Genomic DNA, 21,514 nt, shown 5'->3' with positions numbered 1-21,514 from the left:
TGATGTGCTGAGAAATTTGTGTTACTGGCGAACAGCAACGTTCCTCAATCTGGCGTTCGAAGGTTTAGACCTGCTTGCGGCGCCGCCTTGGATTCCGATCACCTCCGATTTCTTTCCACTATCTAGATACGGTTCCACAAAAGAAATTGAAGAGTTTCTCTTTAGTCGAAAACTGAACACCAACTCTGAAAAGGCGAAGGATGCACAAGGAAATTCTGTCTACACGTCTACTTATATTGCGATACGGACCAGAAAGAAGGCCTCTGACGCAGGTTCCTTTAGAATAGAATGTACCTAGTGCGTTGTAAAGAAAAAAAAAGAAAAAGACAGGTTTCCTGTTATAACGTCGGGCACGATGTACACGTTTGCTTAATTTCGGGCAGGAGAAACATCTGAGGAGGAAACTGAGTCGTCAACTGTAAAAAAAAAAATTGCGAAGGAATCACTGAAAACGAACGGGAGAGGTTTTTCAACATTGTTAATGGACCCGATTTCGATGAAGACTTCGATTTTGCTCCTCAACCAGTGGTGAAGGAAACTGTTCAATAGTCTGCTGAACCTTCCTCGACTTACTACGGCCTATGATCAACATAAACGACTAGTAAGAATCTGAAGCATAGATTCTTGTCTGAGTCTAGAAGATGATTAGTACGAAGTCTGGTGCAATGAATGGAATTAGCACAGAAATGCATAAATCTTTTCCTCTGTCGGGAACTAGTGAATTAGCGAAGATCATCCTTTTAGTATATGTTGCCCAAAGGATACCTTAGTCGCGGAAACACTGCCATAACTCTTTTAAAGTTGGTTTCGAGAAATCGCGAAATCAAAGATCGCTCGGATCACACCGTAGAGTACGAGATGGCGACTCGACCTCGATGGGAAACTCGAGAGCCATGGTAGCTGTCGGATCGACGGCTACCGTATAGGATGACACAACTCCTGTACAGGAATTGCGTCAGAAATATGACACGATGAATGAGTAAAGTAATTCGTTCTATATAGTTCTTGATAAAATAGGTGATACCAGGATTTCTTTGTGTGTGAGATATTTCCGCGTAATTAGTAAATTTCTTCGATTCTGACAAGTGTTCTTTAAGATAGATGAAAAAACCGCGAAATTTACGAAACATAGATAATCCCGAAAAAATGCTAGACTTACTCATACCAACATTTTAGAGCACACTGAAAAATGAAGGAATGAATATTGCTACTTGAAAAGATTTGAAAACATGAGGTTTCAAATAAGTACAAAACCAAAAACAGAGGCATTTTTCTGCCCAAAAGAGATTTCCGAGTCATTAAAAACTTTTTAGTGCAGTAAGATCTAGACGATTTGAAAATTAATTAAGATTAGCTATAGAGGGCCCTTTAGACGGTGAAACTTTTGAAGGGATGATAAATGGCTTACTCTCATTTCCACCTGGTGATGTAGGCTTTCCTGTGGTTGCTACAGATGGGGAGTTCGTTCTAGGTTTTGCAGTTGTTGGATTCATTGAAGATGGGGAATTTGTCTCAGGTTTCGAAGATGTCAGTTTCCTTGAAGATGATGTTGCTATAGTACTCGGTGTAGATGGGGAGTTGGTTGGGGGTTTTTGGGATGTCATTTTCTCTGAGGGACTCGTCGGGGTGCTCGGTGTGTGCGAAGTTATTGGAGAAGACGGTGCGGACGTGGTTGCTGCAGTGGTCGGTGTAGATGGCGAGATCGATTTTGGCGTTGGAGACGTAGGTTTCTTTGACGATGTCATTGTCGGAGTACTTGGTGCAGGTGGTGCTGCTGGAGAGTGTAGTGTAGATGGCGAGATCGATTTCGGTGCTGGAGATGTCCTTTCCTTCGAAGGACTGGTCGGACTATTCCGTGTAAAGGTTGTTGGAGAGTGTGGTGCAGATGACAAGGTTCCTTTGGATTTTGGTGAAGTAGATTTTTGTGTCGATGGTGTTGTTGATGTGGATGGGCTAGATGTCGAGCTTACTTTGGATTTTGGAGATGTAGGTTTTACGGAAGAGGGAGTTGATGGAGGCTGCGGTGGAGATGGCAGGCTTTTCGTTGATTTTGGTAATGTGGATTTCTCCGTCGATGGAGATGTCGAATTGAATGGCTTGGAAGGCGAGCTTCCTCTGGATTTTGTGGAAGTATATTTCTTCGTAAGTGATGTTTTTGGGCTGAGTTGCTTGGACGGCGAGTTCCCGATGAATTTTGGAGTTGTAGATTTGCTTGAGGACAAAGTTTTCGAAGTGAATGGTTTGGGCGGCGGGGTTCTGGTAACTTTTCCAGGAGTAGTTGTCTTTGAAGAGAGAGTACTTGAAATGAGTGGTGTAGATGTAGAGCTTCTCGTGGGTTTCAGTGTTGTAGATTTCTTCGATGTTGAGGTTGTTGAAGGGGATGGCTCAGATGGCGATCTTTCTGAGGATTTTGGAGTTGTTGGTTTCCTTGAGGACAAAGTTTTGGAAGAGTATGGCTTATATGGCGAGTTCCGTGTGTGTTTTGGTTTTGTTCTTGAAGATCTAGTTTGGTTAGACAATCTAGATGGGGTTGTTGTTGTAGGCGATGTCGATGGGGTTGTAGGAATGCTAGGCGTACTTCGTGGGGCCGTTTTCGATTCCATAGATGGTAGTTTATTTGAAGTCGTTGTTGGAATAACTGGTGCGGATAGTGAGCTTTTCCTGCTATTTTTAGATGTGGAGATTTCTGAAGGAGTTGTTAGTGTTCTCGGTGTATTTGGGGTTATTTCAGTGCTCGGTGTGGATGTCGAGCTTCCTGCTATGTTTGGACCTATTGGTGTCGTTGAAGGATGTGACTATTGTTGTTGACGACATGAATGGCGAGTTTCTTTGAGATTTTTGAGGTGTGGAATTCTTTGAGGATTTAGTTGTTGGTGTCACCGGTAGTGATAGTGTGATGTCCGCAGCTTTTGACGATGTTTTTGTGGTGATTCTCGCCTTTCCATCGGGAGGTGTGATGGTCGTTGGATGTGGCGTTTTCTCTTAAAAAAAAAGCTCTCTCTTAATATCCAAAACGAAATATTTGGAATATACTTCCCTGTAGAGGGTAAAAAGGGTAAGAATAAAGCCTTTGATGTATCAGTCCACTTGGGTCGCGAAAACGCGTTTTACTGCAATTCGAAATCGGTGAGGATCCGATTTCGGACACGCCAAAAGTGTTGTTGTCAAATCAATACAGAGCTACAGTTGGCGCTGAACGTTTTATGTCGGCTCGGCGAGTTGAAAAGGTTGTCTGTTTCAAGAAAAAGAATATTAAAGTCTTGTCGTCGATGAGATTATCAATTGTGGTTCCGGTACCTGTGTAAAGTGTTCAATTCCAACTGCGCTACGTGCGAAATTCGTGTCCAACCTAGCTACGGTCTGTTGTTTTTTGACTATGCCTCTCTGATAATTAAAAAATGTGGGTTTTCTTGCAACTTTTATCGGAAATCAGGAAGGTGATTTAACTTGTAGAGGAGTTCTGATATTCGAGATATTTGTTTAAGAATGACGTTACCTGATTTAACTTGATTTAAACGGCGATTTTATGGCCTTATGCGGCTTATCCGCATCTTTGCTTGGGAGAGTCGTTCTTGAACATATTTTAGCCCATCTAATAGTTCGGTCTTACGCTAGAACTCGCACAGAATTCGTCCGTCCGTCGCTGTTCCATATTCTGCGAAACGTTACGTCTCGCCTGAACTGTTCGTAGACGCCAAGTTTCTTCAGATCTCCCCTCACCTTTTCCGTCCAGATTTTCTTTTTATTACACATCTTCTCCAGTTTAGGTCTATGAGCACCCTCAAAAACAACCTTAACAAGACGATGATTTCGATGATCCGTTGATTTCTTCATCTACACAGCTCTAGATCTTCAGGTGCTTGACAAAATTACCTGCCAGAATGATATACATCAAGGATGGGCTATTTCATTTCCTGAGTTACTAATACCGCCTGACCTTTTTCCAAATTCTCATGACTTACGAATCTAAGACGTAGGCAGTACTTTCTACGGGAGTAGCATACATAGTCGAGCTCTGATAAAAGGAAGATGGTTAGGTGGCTGCTTGGCTACCTACCGCCCAGAGAATGCCCCATCGAAGAACGTTTCGCGGATGTGATGTACCACAAAATGTGGAAGGCATAAATATTTTGCACCGTCGTCTAAAAACTGGTAATACAATACTGTCTTTGCTTCTTCCCAGAACGCGTTGAAAACGGTCTCGTGATGAGGAGATTAGTACACTACACTAGTACACTTTCCAACTCGTTCTGCGTGACTAAGAGCGAGTGTTCTGAATGTTGGGAATGATGAGGAGTAAATTTTAGGACAGCGGGAGTGGACAGCTAATTCAATGTGAACTCTTGCAGGATACGGAACAGTTACAGATGATTAATTGTTGCTGAAGATCGAAAAATTCAAACAACGTTCCTGTCAAGTACAAGGCTTGGTTTGCGGGAATCGCGCCAAGCAAAAATAGATGTTAAGCGATTAAGTCAAGTAAGCCGGAACACACATTATTCTAAGTTCAGATTTAATGTCGACTGTGCAGAAAGGGTATAGATATTTACGGTTGAACGGTGGAATACGAAGACGTGAAAGCGAGAAGCAGAACGCGATCAAAAGTGAACTGAACGACAATATGGCGCAGAGGAATCAACACTATCGTTAGAAATTGTTCATTCATTTGTCTATGGATATCTTGAGTAGTTTATCCTTGAAATATGCGTATTGTATAAACTGTTTTGAACACGCTTCTTTAGTACTTTAGGACTCTACTAACTTAACTAACTGGCTAGTTATCTTTATTTAATTCTAGATTCTAAATGGTTCTTTTAACAACCAGAAAGCAATAAATAGTTGTGTTATATCATTAATCGCAATATTTGGTCACTTGCAGGGGTGTGGTGCAGTCGGTTAGAAATCAGTTGTAGCCACACGGTGGAGGGTTCGGAACCGCCCCAGTGCAAACCAAGCCTTTGGTCCCAACATAGACCAACGCGCGTTTCAAAACCTCAACGATTACGAATTCCAGTAAAACACGTTGGCGCATCCCAAGTGGATTGATACGCCAGTGACTTTATCCTTTTATCCTTTTATCGTAATAATAACTGCATTATCGTTTCGCATATCGTCTTTAGAACATTCAAGACTCTAAGTTACTGCATGTTCTACTGATCTAACTTAAGTGCACTTCTGTCAGTAAATCGCGAAAAAAAAAACTCGACCAACTTGAGTGTTTTCGAGAATTTTTGCATTTTAATCATGTACGCCTCATAAAGACTGTAAGCTTCTGAATTTAGGAATCGATCTGGTATAAGAAGCAGATAACATGCAATATTTATATAAATATTGTGTTTCAAATAAAACTCACTGCATGGATTTGAACTCGTAGGAACGCATGCTGTAGTTGAAAAAGTGTTGGCGTTTGAAAGGTCTTCTCCACTCGCTCCTGACGGAGCTACCAAAACTCTAACCTGAATTATTGACTCTTGCTACTGCTATTTTTGCTATGAAAGCAGAACTTCACCTACTTTATCTCTATTGCAGCAGACTTTGCCTTCCTTCGTGGAGATACATAAGTCCGTTGGTGAAGTGCACCGACTAACAGGACAAACTGAAAAAAAAATGCCAGAAAAGAAAGAGAGTACTCCTCGGTTCTTTCGTACTTACCTTCTGATGCAGGTTGTTCACAGTAATGAAGTTGCGAATGCACATATAAAGGAATAAGAAGCGTGACCAGCCAATATGGTATCATGAGCAACAGAGAAAAAGGTAGAGGTTTGGGTGGCACATGACAGTATTTTGGACTCCGTTTGTTTAGCTATATAAATGTCAAATTGTTTACGTATTATGAGGTGATCCTTCTACCTACTCATTGTTCATTTTTTATGTATTTGATATATTGGATTGTCAACTTTTTTTACACTCGCATATCTTTCACAACAAGATAATTACTTAATCACGTATTGATGGTCATCCGTACATGTTTTTGCCCTAAGTTCCTCTTACAGTGTTCCATCTTTCAAAGAAGTTTACAGTTCCCTGGGAACAGAAGTTTCTTGGGGCTGAGACTTGAAGAACAACTCAACGGCAGATTTCAGATATGTGAAAGATTTGAAAAGTTTTTGCATCAACCAATGCTTAAAGGTCCGGAACAAGTGGAGGGCTATTGGGACGAGGTCGAAGGAATAGGTTTTCCCAACCCAGACTCCTCCACAAGTGGTCAAAACGAAAGTATCGAGGGGTTTAATATATTTGTGTCTATTGGTCGAAGGAATAGGTTTTCCCAACCCAGACTCCTCCACAAGTGGTCAAATCGAAGGTACCGAGGGGTTTAATATATTTGTGCAGGATTTTTGAAATTTCTTTATCGACCCAAACTGGGCAGTTAGTGACCGAAGCCAAGCCGCTTGTTGAATTCGAGGAGGTGAACGGCGCCATGTATCGGTCGCTACGCTCAGATTGCGATGGCCAACTCGAAGTTGGCTGCAGCGTGAGGCCACTGCACCTTATCCCTTTTTTTATATATTCTCATTTTCAAGTACTTCTCCTCAGTGCTTTCGTTTTGATCACTTGTGGATCTTCTTTTCTAAAATAATAGCTGCAGTCTGTTCATTTTTATTGATTGTTCTCGGTATTGCTATTCATTTTCAACATGGACAAATATTTGAATTTTGTCATACGGGGGTTTAATATATTTGTGCAGCATTTTTGAAATTTCTTTTTCGACCGATATTCCCGAAACATTGAAGTTTTCTCCTGTAGCGATTCACATCACATTTTGTTTCAATTCGAAAGTCTTCTTATTACCAGTTTTTTTTTTCTTGCACTTCTGGTGTGTGCATAAATTATTTAAGTCTGTATATATAATGTACAAGTAAACTTGTTATCTGCTCGAACCTCTTCCGCACTCTGTAATTTACATCGGTTGTCCCAAAAACTTCCATTGTTCTTTCAATTTCGAGAACAGCAATCGAATATGTACGTAAATCGTGCGATCCTTTATCGGATTGCGTTTGTGCTCGATTCATTTACATTTTTTTTAAATTCTTGGATCCAATCGGATATCGCCGATGTTTGAGAATGATGCAAGCGGATGGACGTTTTTACCAGGGTTCCCCTGTAGATCCCTGGCAATGCTTTTGTGCAGGTTAAGTTGCTAAACATTGATTCAAGTGATCCTTAATTGCGAGAGTGCAGACTGGTTTGTTTGCAATATATTATAGAATGACTCTTTAATAGATATAGTGAAATGGAATGCTATATTCGAATTATTTTTGAATGATGCGAACCTCAAGCTAAGAAAACGCGACTTTAGAGTGGCACCTATATGGGAATCTATGGGTCTTCGTGGGATTTCACTATAGAACTTTTAAGGTGTTTCATAAATTTTTCCTACAAGCAGAGCAGTGGACTTCCAATGGCCAAACGCTATGAAGGGTCGTAGATTGTAGAAACGGGTGGAATCCCGGCCATTTCTTTCCCTTCTTAATCGCCGTGAAAAACCGCTCAGAAGATGCAGCGCGTGCCCTAGCGTGGCGCGCTCCCGCAGAACTCTGAGCGTTCCGGGACGCTGTTTTCTACGACGAGTTCCAGTGGAAAGCGCCACTCTTGTCGAACAGGATGGGCTCGGATATGTTCAAGTACTACACCGCAGCGAATATGCGAATAGCCGTATTAGGCCGTAACAACGGCGTGCCGATTAAGGGCATCACCCCACGAATCTGGGGTGGTATGGATTTCCACCGGCCAAAACTATACGGGGTCCTAGATTGCAGAAATCGGTGGGATCTCGCTCATTTCTTTCTAATCGCCGTCTCAATCTTCAGTATTAACTCGCATAGAATCTGCCAATCCGTCGCCGTTTCATTAATGGCTTAACTTTACGTCTCGACTGAAATGCCTGTCAACGTCAAATGTGCTCATATATTACATTATCACCCCCATTCAGACGATGTAATGAATCCCCTCTTCTCATAATGTGACCAAAGAAGACGTAACCGAGTTGAACATTGTTTCAGTCGTAGAAACGTCAAAACCATCGTAACCTTGGAGCACGCTAAGACGAACGCTTGTCATTTGGCCTGTTGAAACCCTAGAACTAATGTACAGTAGCTCGATAACATGTTATCTAGAAGGTATACTAATGGTTTCTGCTTCGATAAATGAGCTTCAACCAATGGAAATCTTTAGAGTTATGAGCATTCCTCTTTTTTTTTGAACGTCTTCGGTTTTGTGCTGTTTCTTTCCTTAGTTTTTCCAAAATTCGTCTTTCACATTCACAGAAGATTCATAGAAGTGTTAATCTCTACATTGACGAAAGGAATCATTGATTATCGTTACATTTAAGGTGAGTTAAGTTAAAGTTTTAGTTCAAGCAGCCATCGTAGACCAACTAAATATTTTGGCTAAGAAGAAGATGAAGAAATACAGTCGAATCTACTATGTCGATGAAGTAGGTCAGGTAAGAACAAAGATTTTTCCACACTTTCTTTACTACAGTTAAATTTTCGGCGTCGTCACCTTCGTCAGAACATGAAAAGTGAGAACGTTCGCAGAGCCACCTCGCAGACGCCTCGTCTAGAGCAGGTTACCCCTCCTCCCTATAAGTGATCACATCCGGAACAAGGAACCAAACGAGCTCAAATCGTTGTGTTTACCTCAGTAGCTGTGTCACCGTGATATTAGCGTTCCGACGTTTGATGGAATTCCTCCATTAGCACAAAATAAGATGTGACCCGTAAATGATCACGTAGATCAAAACCCACAAAGGTCTTGATAGATAGCTGATTGACCGTGAACGGCAATTCGCATCTTTTCTACACACCTCGAGACCCTATCTACGTTGTGTTGAGGGGTATGTCGCGAGAGATTTCTGGATCACAGGCAGTTGCAGTGTTTGAACACTCTTGTCTACCGTTCCATATTTTTCGTCCGGTTTCTATCCATCCCCGTAACCAAGTGTGGTCGAAACACATTACTGTTTAAGCAAAATTGAACGATACAACCAATTGTGTAGACCTGAAACCAAAAAATCCCTACCAAAAGTGCTCCAGAGAAGATGCTGAATGGGTTGTTTGGTTGAATAAAAGTGCGAGCTAGGTGAATCCATGGTGAACTGGATAAGAAACTATCTGAGAGGGTTGTCTACAGTAGCAAAATATTCGATTCAAGTACAGATTTGAGTATTATACAGTACAGTACAGTACAGTACAATAGATAGAGAGTTCCATAGACGCTAGTAAAAGTAAAATGCGGTTGAAGGTTTAAGGTTATCGGAAGGGTGAGCTCAAATGCAAGGAAAAGTCGAGAGCAGCGCCTCTGAATATTAGGATTCGATTATCGATAACGACAAATGGATATATAAGAAATCTGATATGCTTATCCGATCTAACTCCTAAGATTTAGTTTTTCACTAGGTCTTAGAAAAATCAGGTAAATTAAATCAGCAAGCAATAACAAATAGCGAGTCCTTGATAATGAGCTTTCTGATCCGATTTTAAAGCGACATTCCTAAATATGACCGAAATTTTGGAGCATCCTGATTGGAATCGAACCGATTCTCCTCGAAATTTGACATTTTCTTTCTATTTTCACGTATACTTGCATGTATACGCATTAGAGATGATTCTCACTTTTTTTTCGTTGTAAAAATGAGGAAAATAGGTGACTGAGAACATATCGGAAGCAATTTTTTTCTTCAATATTGATTTTAAAACTCGTTTTTGTTTACTGGATAGGTATATGGAGGACTGAAATCTAAATGTATGTTGTCGTATTCGATCTGGATATTTCTTGTAAGTCTCCATTAGTGTTATTTACTTCTTCTACTATTATTCTCTTCAATTTCTTTTTCTCAATTTTCAGAAGCACTTTAAAGTAGTTAGTTTCTGTACATATGCACGGTATGAAAGTCAAATCCTTCTTGTTGCGATGAATTTGGGACAAAAATAAAATGTTCTACACAATTCTTTATTCTGTCACTAGTATCAAACGCAGTATCCACACGTTCTGGGACATTGTTGCCTCATTAATGTCGCATAGATTGGATTCCGACAGTAACCAGCCATCTGAGCGCAATTCGAGACTCCGGTTCGGTAGTCGACCAAATCTTGGCAGGTTGTTCCCACTACCACTGGAAAAAGTGCTTCTAGTCGTTCAATAAATCCTTAATCATATTCTATTATGTATTTATTTTGTTATAATGGATCGATATATGTATATAATGAATATGTTGAATATAATATGATTGAATATAATAGATAATATGTAATGTAGATCTCATACCGCCTGGTGCCGGTGCAACACCTACACCAGTGCATCTATTGCATGTCCTTGGACATTGCTCTGTCATAAGCGTGTAGTAAACAGCATTGTTACAAAGATAGGCCAACCGAGGACAATCCGAGACTCCGGTTCTTGGGTTTACCTTATCCACACAAGCTAAATGTATTAAGTATTATATGGATGTGAAGTACGTAGTCCACGAGTACAACGTACTTGCTGGAAGTACTGTGACCACTGGAGGTAGCACTGGAGCTGCTGTTGTTGTTGTGGGTACGCCGGGAAGAACGATCTGGAAGTGTTGTTTTTAAAAACTCTCATTCTTAGTCACATTGAACATATTTGCAAATTTCCTTTGCTGGAACACCATCTCTACTCACTTGCTGACGCCTTGATGAGCTACAAATATTTTCACATATCTATAAAATAACTATGCTTGATCACACATTTCATTTTGGTAAAATGCAAACAATGATCGTACGGAAAGTGATGCGCTTAGCTCATTTAATGATTCATTCCTGAACGAAATTCAAGGATGTCACCTACACAGTAACACCCTTTAATTTAGCGGAGCGATTTCATCACGCGGAGAACCGCTAATATCACGGCAACGCGGCCACCTGGGTAAGCACAACGTTTTGGACTCTTTTGGTTTCGATTTTGGATGTGGTATCTTAGGGAATGGTGACTTGTTCTGGATGAGGCATTTGAGAGGATATATCACAAATGATCTGACTTTCCAGGTTCTCACGAAGGCGACGACGCCGAAACGTTAGCCGTAATAAAGGTTGTTAACGATCTTGGCTGTTGCTAAATTGACTATCGATAAATTGCAATCTCTATGCCAATATTCAAGGAAACTCGAAATTTTGCACTTCTAACACAGTTTAGTTAAGAAAACCATTGATTGTAAGGTACGTCGCCGCTTACGATAGAGGACAGGGGAGCGGCACGTTCAAGCTTTACATAGTAAAGTAACCAAATGAGAGGATCCTTTGCATTCTTTTTGAAGCCCATGAGTCTCCCACTACGTTATCTTGGGAGCTTGCTCCTCGGAACAGGTGCGTGAAGTTACCCGGTTGCGTTGATCCCTTGCACTGCGTTGCGTTTGGAGGAGACCTACGGAATGATATTGGCCTATATAGATCTAGTCTGCTCTCCACTTTTCTGCCTATACTTACAGAAGTGGCGTTTTTCCTAATGTTAAAATCAAGTTCATTTTGGTGTTAAGAGGATACGAGGTAGGTTTGATTGATTATTCGTACAATTTCTACGTAAAAACGAGGTAGGAGTGGAGGGCGTGGGTGGGGGACGTGGTCTTTAGTTGTTCGATGGACTTGCCTTCATCTAAAGTGTGTTTATAGTTTGCCGCGCCGAACTGTATGGGAGATGGTCAAACGGTAATGTAGAGCATTGAGCTTTGGCTTTTATCGCCATTTTGCTGGACAAATTGCTAGGATCGATATCGATAAATCAAGCGACGTTCGACATTCATATCGAAAAATCTAGCGATCAAATTCGCTCTCTTCATGTGATTTCCATCGGTGCGTCATGCTTAGAAACGTACGACGAACATTCGTTAACAAATCTGAATTTTGGAGCCCTTCGTCGGCTCTTCGTCCATTGTTTTCGAAGTGATTCATCTAGACCATTACGAACACAGTCAATCAGTTTCACAGATCCGAACTCGACAAAAAATGTAGGAGTAGATTTCGAGCTGGGCATTCTCTTTCAATTATTAAGGAGCATTAGTTTAGTCACATCAATCCTATCGTTGTTGTCTAATACAACAAATGCATTATGAAACAAATAATCAATTATATATTTATAAAACTGGAGTACCTGAGCCAATTCGCAGCACACATCTCCTACTATCGTTGGTATGCAGAGAGCCCCAGGAGCACAGATACGGTTAGGTAGACATGCTTAATTTAAATATTTTCAATTTTTATCAGAAATCTTCACATCTGTTTTTAACGATCCTTTCAGTGATTTTTAATTCGATTCATTTTTGGAGTTTAGACTATGTTTCTTTTATGTCAGAGACTTTGGCAGCTCTTCCTTCAGGTTCACGCGCTAGGATTAAAAATTGGATTGGCATTAAATAATTGCAGCACGGTTACAAACACTAGGATTCCCGGATGAATCCTAAAGTTTGATGATTGACGGTCACGGAGTGAATGTATTTATAACCAGTTTTTCTTTCATAGCACCGAGACAGCAGGCCTTTCGTCTCTGCGGGCTCGCTAAATTGGTGCTAGACTTTTCTGGAAGTAGAAGAACACTGACATGCGATATTTACTGGCCAAAGCAGCAGCTCACTGTACGAGCCGCGTACGCGTCGAAAATATCAAGCGATACTGAACTGAAACGGAACGCGTTGGCGCATCTAAAATAACTCATCGACGCTAAAGACTTTTTTTTATCATTTTTCTTTGTAAGGGCGGGCAATGACACCACCGATCCACCCACCGAGAGTTTCGAGACCAGCTATTGAGGCTGGAAGGGTCGCGGACGTTATCTGCCCTTACCAGGGCGCACTATGAGATTAATTTAGGGCCATAGAATAGATTTGGCTAGAACATTAGAATGTTCTTATTTTTATATCCTCTAAAATGAAGCGAATCATAAAAGCTCTACAAGCGATTTTTGAAGGAAGAGACACTATTTGGGCAGAAGAAATGGCTTAATTCACAGGAAATTGACGACGTAGGGGTCAATATGGATAATATGGATGAAATGAATGTGGCGGCTCCAAAAAAAATGTTCACAGGATCCATGTGAGCTTCGTGATTTACTCTGGTGTACGCCACACTTTCATTTTGATCTTACGCTATTGCTCTTTACAAGTGCAGGAGAAAAGTTTAAAAAGAAAACGAAAAAAAGTTTTAAAAAAGTGAGATCTCCGTGGGACAATATAGCGTTTCGATTGCAGATTACAAGTATGAGCGTAGCCACGCTTACATCTCCCTATTCGTCCTTAGAAATTTCGTAGAAGCGTCTAATTTCTCACAAGGTACTTTAGAACACACAACCCTTGGTTACGTACCGCTTCCACAAACGAGCGTTCGAGAATTAATGTGTTCCCTCTGCACCGTATCCAAGAAAAATCAATGAATAGGCTGCCGAGGAAGAGGAGAAGAAAAGGACCGAGGCGTGTACAAGGATAGCGCATTCTAACTTACTTCGTAGATACTAAAGTGGTTCCCACGCCGTTTCTTACTGCTATTAAGGGGAGTTGAGCGTGGCCACGCTTTTCCTTGTAATCTACAACCATAACTCTCTGTTGTCCTGCGAAGACTCTAAAAATTGTCAGTTTTGCGATAAGGCCTGGACGAAGGTGTGCGACGTACACCAGAACAAGCGATGAAGCTCATCATGGATTCTGTGGACATTTTTTGTCGGACATGTCTCATTCATATTTGAACCGTGGTAATACCGATTAAGAGATACGAAAATGCAATGTCCGCACTTACGTCCTTGTCCTCCATTACGGCATGCAAGATACTGCGCTCCAGTCACATGAACGAAGAAAAGCAGTGCAAGAAGAGAACTGACTGCCATCGTTTTGGTAAAGCTGTAGCTTGTCGGGATAAATTCGTTTCGTGCTGATTTTATAACGTCAATTTTTTAGCCGCAACAGCTGGATCAATTACTGCAGACGAGCTCAGATTCAGGAGTTCCTGCTGCTGCGAATAAATTTCGGTATATTTACTTCGCGATAGCAGTAGATATGAAGTGGTGGCGTGAGTTGAAATTCTACGCTTCCACAGTGTTAGGGTCTTATCAGTCACAAAATGTCGTTGGTAATACTCAAAACAAGATGCCTTGTTGACATTTTAGCATTACGACGTGTGGAAAGTGCTTCTTATGCGTGAAATTGAACTTTTCCTAAGAAATATAAATAAAAAATAAAAATATAAATGTAATATGTAAATATATTTCCTTACTAAAGAGCTTTAAAAGTGTTTAATAATTTAGTAATTTAATTTAGTATTTTAATGGCATGTAGGTTGACTGTACAAGCTGAGTCTATTTCACCCATCCAGTATACATGCACATGCTATGAAGGTTCGTAGAAAAACTTGTGTAAAGCATTTAACTGCCGGGTTTCATGACTTTTTGAATAATACCACTGCTCGCTCCAACAAGGAAAAGGCGTGCACCCTGCATGGAGTGGCAAGCCATGCTTTTGAATGTTTTCTCAGGACTATCGCCTATGGCACACCATATTGGCTCTGCTGCACCATGGTATTGGCACAAAAGGCTTGAGTACACAACACTCATTGTCTGCATGTGTCGTGACGTATACTGGTTTAACACAGTCTCAATGAAGAAAAATCAATTAAACTCTCTTTAATTTGTCTTTACCGACACGGCTTATATCTGCACATATAACACATATCAGAACCCATCCAAATTCAAAAAAAAGCACATAAGTGACTCCATTGTGTGTGTGCTGTGATTTTGGTTTGTGCTAGATCATTTATACAAATCAAGTTAACGATTAAGGAAGACGAAACTGGAGTGGTACGGGTTTCAGGTGGGTTATGCCTATACGGGGTCGTAGATTGTGGGCAGAGGGTGATTCCGTCCATTTCTTCCCGGTATCGGTGGAAACGGACAACCCTCGAACGCTGTTTCTTACGACGTCCTCAACTGCAGCGCGTCACCGTTGCACCGGCCTCCGCCTATGATTCGTTAGAATGGTTTTTCGACGAGTCGCAGCCGGAGCGGGATTGGACGGGGCGCAAACGTTGCGCTTTGCAACGGAAGCCGTCATAAGAAACAGCATTCTGGGATTGTCCACTGATACAGGAAGAAACGGACGGAATCACCCTCTTCCTCACAATCTACGACCCTGTATAGGCAAAACCCACCTGAAACCCGACACCATCTGCGAGACCTTTAAGTTTCAATGCATTCAATACGCTTTGAGACAAGTGCTTATTACTTTAAGTGTCATTTTCTGTCGACGCCTTATCTGGTTTTGGATACCTCTATAAGCGGGATGTCTATAAATTCCTTTGTTATTCATACTTACTTGCTTGTGGTAGGTGTTTTCATGGTTTCGCCTCATAAATCATAGAGTGCCTTCGTCTCACGTTTTAGTTACGGTCTAGATGGAGGGCGTAGAGCAAGATAAATTAATTTATTATGGGCCCCTACGTGGCGGAATTATAATGAGTAAAATTAAATAACCTTTGTAGGATGCTTCAGATGTGCTCTCCACATCTCACACGTTGTTTCAGTACTATGAAATACCTTGCAACTGTAAATATGTGTTGCGAGGAGAGAACTCCGTGGCCGTTGGGATCTGGGTACGTGCTCGCAACTGCCTCTTATCTCCTATTTAACATTCGTTTTCTGGCAAATCCAGAAATAGTTCCACAGAGCGGTGTTAAGTGTGAATGCACAATCTTTGTTCTACGGACCCTGTTTTCGTAGAAATGAATTACTCAATCCTCAGTGACATATTTGAACTCTTGGTATCTTTTCTGCATCTGTAGCCACTGAAATTGAAAAGAAATGGCTGTTTCTCTGTTATTCTGAACACGTCTCAGTGTTGGAACCCTCTCGTTGTTTGATCTCAAGGGCGGGGTACCGCCAGAAGCGGCATCGGTGACGTTTTCTTGCGTCTCTACAAATTTGGTGACTAGAACACTTGAGTCAAATGAGAAAGAGTCCTAGTAGTCATCAATTCCTGTAAGTGTCAGAATGTACTGCCGCCAACATTCCAAACACCTTAAGGAGCCCACTTTATGCATCTGAGTTGCCATCAGCAACAACAGTGGGCATCCGATATGAGTCGCGTTTGCAGTTTATATGAAGTCGGAGCTTGTGCATAGTAAAAATGTGCAAGCGCCAATTTCGCATAGTCTGAGGCGTAGAACTGGCACTTGTTCATACTTAACATTTTGTTCTTAATGTTGAATTATGTGTCGTCTTCACGTATTGCCTTCGTGAGTGAAAGTTGAGAACCGGGATTTACACCATCTTCGTTTTGCTGATGACATTGTTCGCATAACATCAAACATCAATCAAGCGGAGCGAATACTCGTCTGTGTAGACGTGTAGAAATATCGATATCCAGCCGAACCTGGAGTGTTCATGAGAAACAGTTGGGTATCCGATGCCCCATCCACGGTCAACGAAACGATTATATTCGAATGCTCTAGCTATGCATATCTTGGTCGGGAAATTAACATGATGAGCGATCTGACCTCGGAGTTGGGCAGGTGGAAACGAGTGCTTCAGAAACTTGGGCATGTCGCAAGCAGGAGGAAAATGCGATCAGCGTCATAGAACGCGCATTTGAAAGGTTGGTGCTAGGGGTACCCCGCTTTGCCCAAGTCAAAGAAGAGATTCAAAGTTCACTCCCATATCACCGATAAATGTTCAGAGATGCTGTCACATATACCAAGGAAAGTGGAATTAGGAGCGTCGTGCACGTGATGCGTTTTGACGGCAATCGCTGGAGCAAAGCTGAAAGCTAAGCGACTGAAAAATGGTCAGACCTCTTCAAAAAGTCCGTCAGAGAAAGAATACGATCATCTTCGAGTCCCTTGCAGGAAGAGAACCCACTGGGTAACTTTCGCACGCAGTCGGGACAAATGTATGTATTACTGATATCCGCTCGAGCAAATTCACGAACAACGGGAACACAAATGGTGCACAACGAAGGATGCCACTCATGCATATTCGCTTTGAAAATGAAACAAAAAATAGATGCTTACGAGCCAATATTACAGAGGTCACCTTGGCGCAAGATAAACGGCAAAACCAATGGAAAATGACTTCATTAAGACATGCACTATTATGCGAGAAGATGAAAAATCATAGAAAGGAAAAGGTAAAGAGGTTCGAGTTTTCACCGGGAATGCCGACTGTATCCATTGCACATTTTTTGCAATTCATGCGACTATGAGCTAGAAAATCGTGACTTCTGATGTGGGCGAGTCAGAGAGTATCGCAGAAGTACTACCTGAAAAATCAGCAAGCCAAGAATATCTTGAGGAGGAGGGCGAAGTATACTCACCCAAATAATGATATACTGACTTCTAGCGCGCTGACTTTGGTGACACTAGGAGAATTATGTAAGTAATTGTAATTTAGCTTATATCGAATGAATGAAATATGAAAACCGGGAAAGGGGGTCTTCTTCAGAATGAACAGAACTAGTCGAAAAAGAAAACTTCTAAATGTCTTTGAAGATCCTACTGTTTGAAACGTTGAAAAGCAGATGTTAAGACTCATACCAAAATCTTTATTAGAAACTAATCAAACGCAGTAACCGCATGTCCTAGGACATTGCTCTCTCATCAGTTGGGCGTACAGAGCATCTCTACAATAGGCTACCAGCAGAGGACAATTCGATACTCCAGTTCTTGGATCAACGAAATCGCGGCATGCTGAAATAATTCTGTTAGGTCTGAGTGAAGCCTTCTTTTTGGCATGTCTTCTTTGATGTGTTTACTGTATGCTTACTTGTTGTTCCTGTTCCGGTACATTTGTTGCATGTCAATGGGCATTGTTCTGTCATTAATTGCTGATATAACGGATTGTTGCACAGAAATGCTTTACTGGGACAGTCCGAAACACCGGTCCTTGGATCAACTCTATCGAAGCATGTTGCAGTAGGTGCTACTGGAATGAAAAGTATGCATCTCAGTGTGAGTGGTGAATCTCGTGATACTAATGAAACAAGTTTCAATGCGCTACAGCTGATATCTGTCCAACTGGAAATCCTCCAAGGAATATTTATATGGTTTCACGCGCTTCCATTTTCCGAACTGCGTAATGCTTAGAATGCCTGGCTGTACCAACCTACTTGCGGGGCCACCACTGGCGCTGCAGGACCGACAGTGTAGACTATCTGAAACATAAGTTTTGTTGCCATTTGAAGAGGTTTTCGCAAAATTATTAGCTACTACTCATTGCTAAGCCAAATGCAATGTTATTTTCATTTCACAAGATTTTCGCTCGCTGGGAAGGTTTTCTGTACCGTTGGCTGTCGCATTACAAGTTTTTCCGTACGCTGTTGCAAACCGATGCGCGAGAATTTCGTAATGCGGCAGCCGTCGCTGCATAGACCTCGGACGAATCATGGAGTGATCAGAATTTGTCATGCCTACTGTTAACGACGAACGGTTAACGCGACGTGATGCGACTGAAGGACCAAAATTTTTGGCGACGAACGATTTGCTACGCGTATTTACCGTATACATGCTTCTATTATTTTTCTGTATAATATTCGTTGACGGCCGTTTTATTAAGTTATATAAAAGACAAAAGATAAAGTTTCTGGCGTTAACCAATCCACTTGGGATACGCCCCCACGCTCACTTCAATTCAGAATCGCTTTAAGTTTACGAACGAAAAATGACTTGCGGTGGCTAGCCGATGTGTGGAGTCAGTGTTGTTATCCTCCTAGACAAGTCTAGTACTAATTTATGGACCTGGAGGGATGAAAAGCTTGCTGAGCACTAGGGCGGATTCGAACCTCCGATCGACCGTGCAGGAAGCGGAACCTCTAACCGCTACACCACACCCACCTTTTTATTGCGTTATATAAGTAAAAGAAAAATAAAGGTTCCTACATGTGACTACATCACGAGGATAATAATTTGCTTAAAGGAAACGTTTAAAAACCTACCTGGCTAACTTCGCAACACATTGGCCCGGACACAGTTGTTATGCAAAGTTGAGTTGGTGAGCTACACCCTCCAGCGATGCATACTAAATAGTATCGGAAGTATCATTTTCAAAAGAAGAACATGTTCATGCTCTAATGAACTCTACCGGGACAAGTATCCTAAAATGATCATTGCCATCAATCATCTAACGGATTTTCTTCGAGGGAAATAATGAATAAGGGATACGGTCTCACGGTCTCACGGGATACGGTCGATTCTGACAAGGACGTGAAGTTTCGGTTTGTACTTTACAGTAGAGCAATGGACAACACTGCACTTCAAAACTTAATACCACATTTAATTTTGTTCCGTTAAGTTTAAAGTGAAAACCATTTATGTGGATTATTGTAGAATTAAATGAGTGAATTTGTGACGTGCACGAAAATTCGCATAAGTTTTCTTGGGAGTTCATCAAATTAACTGTACGATCTGACATCGAGGCGGTGTGATGAAGCTGGCGGTTGGGATGGAAGTGCAACCAGTGCGAACTGCTGCGATAGGTGATCCTTTTCTGGGTCCCGCCTCGCTCTTAATCGCTATGTTCCACCGCAGCGCTTCGATCACAGCCGTTTAAAGGCATCACCCCACGAATCTGGAGTGGTACGGACTTCCGGTGGAGTATTCATATACGGAGTCGTAGATTATGGGGATTTCGTTCATTTCTTCCTAACTGCCGTAGAAAACGCCCCGGAAGATACGGCTTCGAGCGTGCCGGCGCACTATTCTCTACAAGGAGTTCGATTGAAGCGCGCCAGCCCTGTGCGGCGCCGCATCTTCCGGGCCGTTTTTTACGGCAATTAAGAAGAAATGGACGGAATCACATTCCTCTCCATAATCTATGATCCCGTGTACGAATAATCCACCGCAAATCCGTACCACTCCAGATTCGTGGGGTGATGCCTTTAAGCAGCTCCCTGAGCTTGAGAGGCATGAAACAGGGGTATCAGCGGATGGATGTTGTACTGCTGTTCCAACTATCGCTTTCATGATATATCGATTCTGAATACACCATTCAAAGTGTCAACATTTAATTAGCTCTTGTATGCCTACTCTGGAGAAGATTAGATGGACACAGCTGTTGCCCTTTGGATTTCATTCTGTCATTTGCTAGAGAGAGTGGCATAATAGAGTCATTGTTTGTTTTACTGTTCGTGCATTCTAGCACCATTCTACATAAAAACGTGTGACGTTGTCCTTGAAACTTCAGTTTCTGTTTGTTTTCTTTGATGTCCTAACTACTGTTTCAGAAGATTTTGTGAGAATACTGTGGTTACATAGTTGTGAAGAATATGACTGCTTTCTACACTCTATTTAGAAAAACATGATTTTTCCATGCGCTGCCTATGGGAAGAATTGGGCCCTGTAATCCATTAAGATCTCACCCTGCAGTGTTGCATAGTCAGTTCCGTGATTCTTTGTAATTCTTGTTCTAGCTCGAAATAGAAGGTAGCAACAGTGATGAAGTTTTGAGTATCTCTTGCAGAAGTCGCTGCTATTGAAAAGAATTTAGGCGCTGGCACTTGTTTCTAGTCGGATTAATATAATTAAGCAGATATTTCAACAACCCACGTTTCCTGCTGATTGTGTCTTTCATTTCGATAGAACGCTACACTTAGGCTTCAAACAGACATATTCTAATTACTAAGTTGCTACTCACTCCCGACTCCTCCATTTCCGCACGTAAGGACGTATTGAGATTGAGTTCCTTCGATGAAGAAAACAAACAGTAACACAGCGAGTGCAGTAGACATTCAGGTAGCTGAAGTACAGATAGCAAGCAGATTTCGTGCTTCCGTCCGATCGACGTATAAAAGGCCCCGTTTTTGATTCAGCAGCTGCACCAATTTCAATTCATTCATATAACTCTGGAAGTTTCTCGTGCTAAAATCAAAAAACACACGTGCTTCATTTATTGCATTTGCATGGAGTACAGGGGCTTAATATCATGCACAATGTATAAGAGCAACACAACTGCTGAAATATCAGTCAATAAGTGTCATAAATTAAAATTAACTCCACTGTTTTAATAGGTCTGGCTTAACATTTCTTAGGGTCTCTGTCGCAGCGTTCCCTCTAACTTTGCAAATTTTATTCAGGGAAGAAGATTGATATTATCAGACTGTTTCTGTCATCTATTCGCTAGTCTTTGACTTCTCCGAGCGTGTGCCTCTGGCCAGTTTCCTCTTTCTTTTCCTCAGTGGATTCTGCTCGCTTTAGGGACACGAAGACCGTTCTATTTATGTCGTATGAGATTTGTAGTGAGACCGTGTCAGCTGCTGGCTTGTCCGACTTTGGTAACGAACAACACCATTTTTGAGTGCAAATTGTGATGCGAGGAAGCACTGCATGCTTGGAAAATGTTCAACTATTAAATCACCGAAAAAGTCTATAGACTATCTCTAACAGTGCAGAAGTTTCTCCGCATATGTAAAAATAACCATCTATTTAAGTAGAAAAAATACTTTGTTCCAGCTTCTAGTAAGCTCCGCGCAGTGGAAGCAGTTCTCAACTCACGCAAAGAATAAGCCTCACCTCTGGTAGCTGATATGCGC

General features: G+C 41.6%; 5 protein-coding genes across 5 annotated transcripts; 2 read left to right on the top strand and 3 right to left on the bottom strand.

Annotated features, from left to right (window-relative positions):
• Positions 1-1,392: 1,392 nt before the first annotated feature.
• Positions 1,393-2,048, top strand: RB195_016009 (uncharacterized protein; the record flags this gene model as incomplete). Its single annotated transcript, XM_064206974.1, has 2 exons — positions 1,393-1,986; positions 2,037-2,048. The coding sequence occupies 2 exons, from the start codon at positions 1,393-1,395 to the stop codon at positions 2,046-2,048; spliced, it is 606 nt and encodes a 201-aa protein (XP_064062855.1).
• RB195_016008 (uncharacterized protein) lies at positions 1,393-2,808 on the top strand (the record flags this gene model as incomplete). Its single annotated transcript, XM_064206973.1, has 1 exon — positions 1,393-2,808. The coding sequence occupies one exon, from the start codon at positions 1,393-1,395 to the stop codon at positions 2,806-2,808; it is 1,416 nt and encodes a 471-aa protein (XP_064062854.1).
• Positions 2,809-5,150: 2,342 nt separating this feature from the next.
• Positions 5,151-5,737, bottom strand: RB195_016007 (uncharacterized protein; the record flags this gene model as incomplete). The annotated part of the gene is made up of 4 exons (XM_064206972.1): positions 5,151-5,272; positions 5,354-5,456; positions 5,514-5,596; positions 5,653-5,737. 4 exons carry the CDS (start codon positions 5,735-5,737, stop codon positions 5,151-5,153), a joined length of 393 nt encoding a protein of 130 aa, XP_064062853.1.
• A 4,234-nt stretch (positions 5,738-9,971) lies between these two features.
• RB195_016006 (uncharacterized protein) lies at positions 9,972-13,830 on the bottom strand (the record flags this gene model as incomplete). Its single annotated transcript, XM_064206971.1, has 5 exons — positions 9,972-10,117; positions 10,270-10,425; positions 10,483-10,558; positions 12,109-12,191; positions 13,743-13,830. The coding sequence occupies 5 exons, from the start codon at positions 13,828-13,830 to the stop codon at positions 9,972-9,974; spliced, it is 549 nt and encodes a 182-aa protein (XP_064062852.1).
• Positions 13,831-17,547: 3,717 nt separating this feature from the next.
• On the bottom strand, positions 17,548-20,713 carry RB195_016005 (uncharacterized protein; the record flags this gene model as incomplete). The annotated part of the gene is made up of 5 exons (XM_013443593.2): positions 17,548-17,678; positions 17,755-17,913; positions 18,094-18,142; positions 18,923-19,005; positions 20,620-20,713. The coding sequence occupies 5 exons, from the start codon at positions 20,711-20,713 to the stop codon at positions 17,548-17,550; spliced, it is 516 nt and encodes a 171-aa protein (XP_013299047.2).
• Between the last annotated feature and the right edge of the window lie 801 nt (positions 20,714-21,514).

The sequence above is a fragment of the Necator americanus genome, chromosome V (genome assembly GCF_031761385.1).
Source record: "Necator americanus strain Aroian chromosome V, whole genome shotgun sequence".
Lineage (NCBI taxonomy): Eukaryota > Metazoa > Nematoda > Chromadorea > Rhabditida > Ancylostomatidae > Necator > Necator americanus.
Note: the sequence above shows the minus strand (reverse complement) of the source record. Positions and strands in the feature narration are given on the sequence as shown.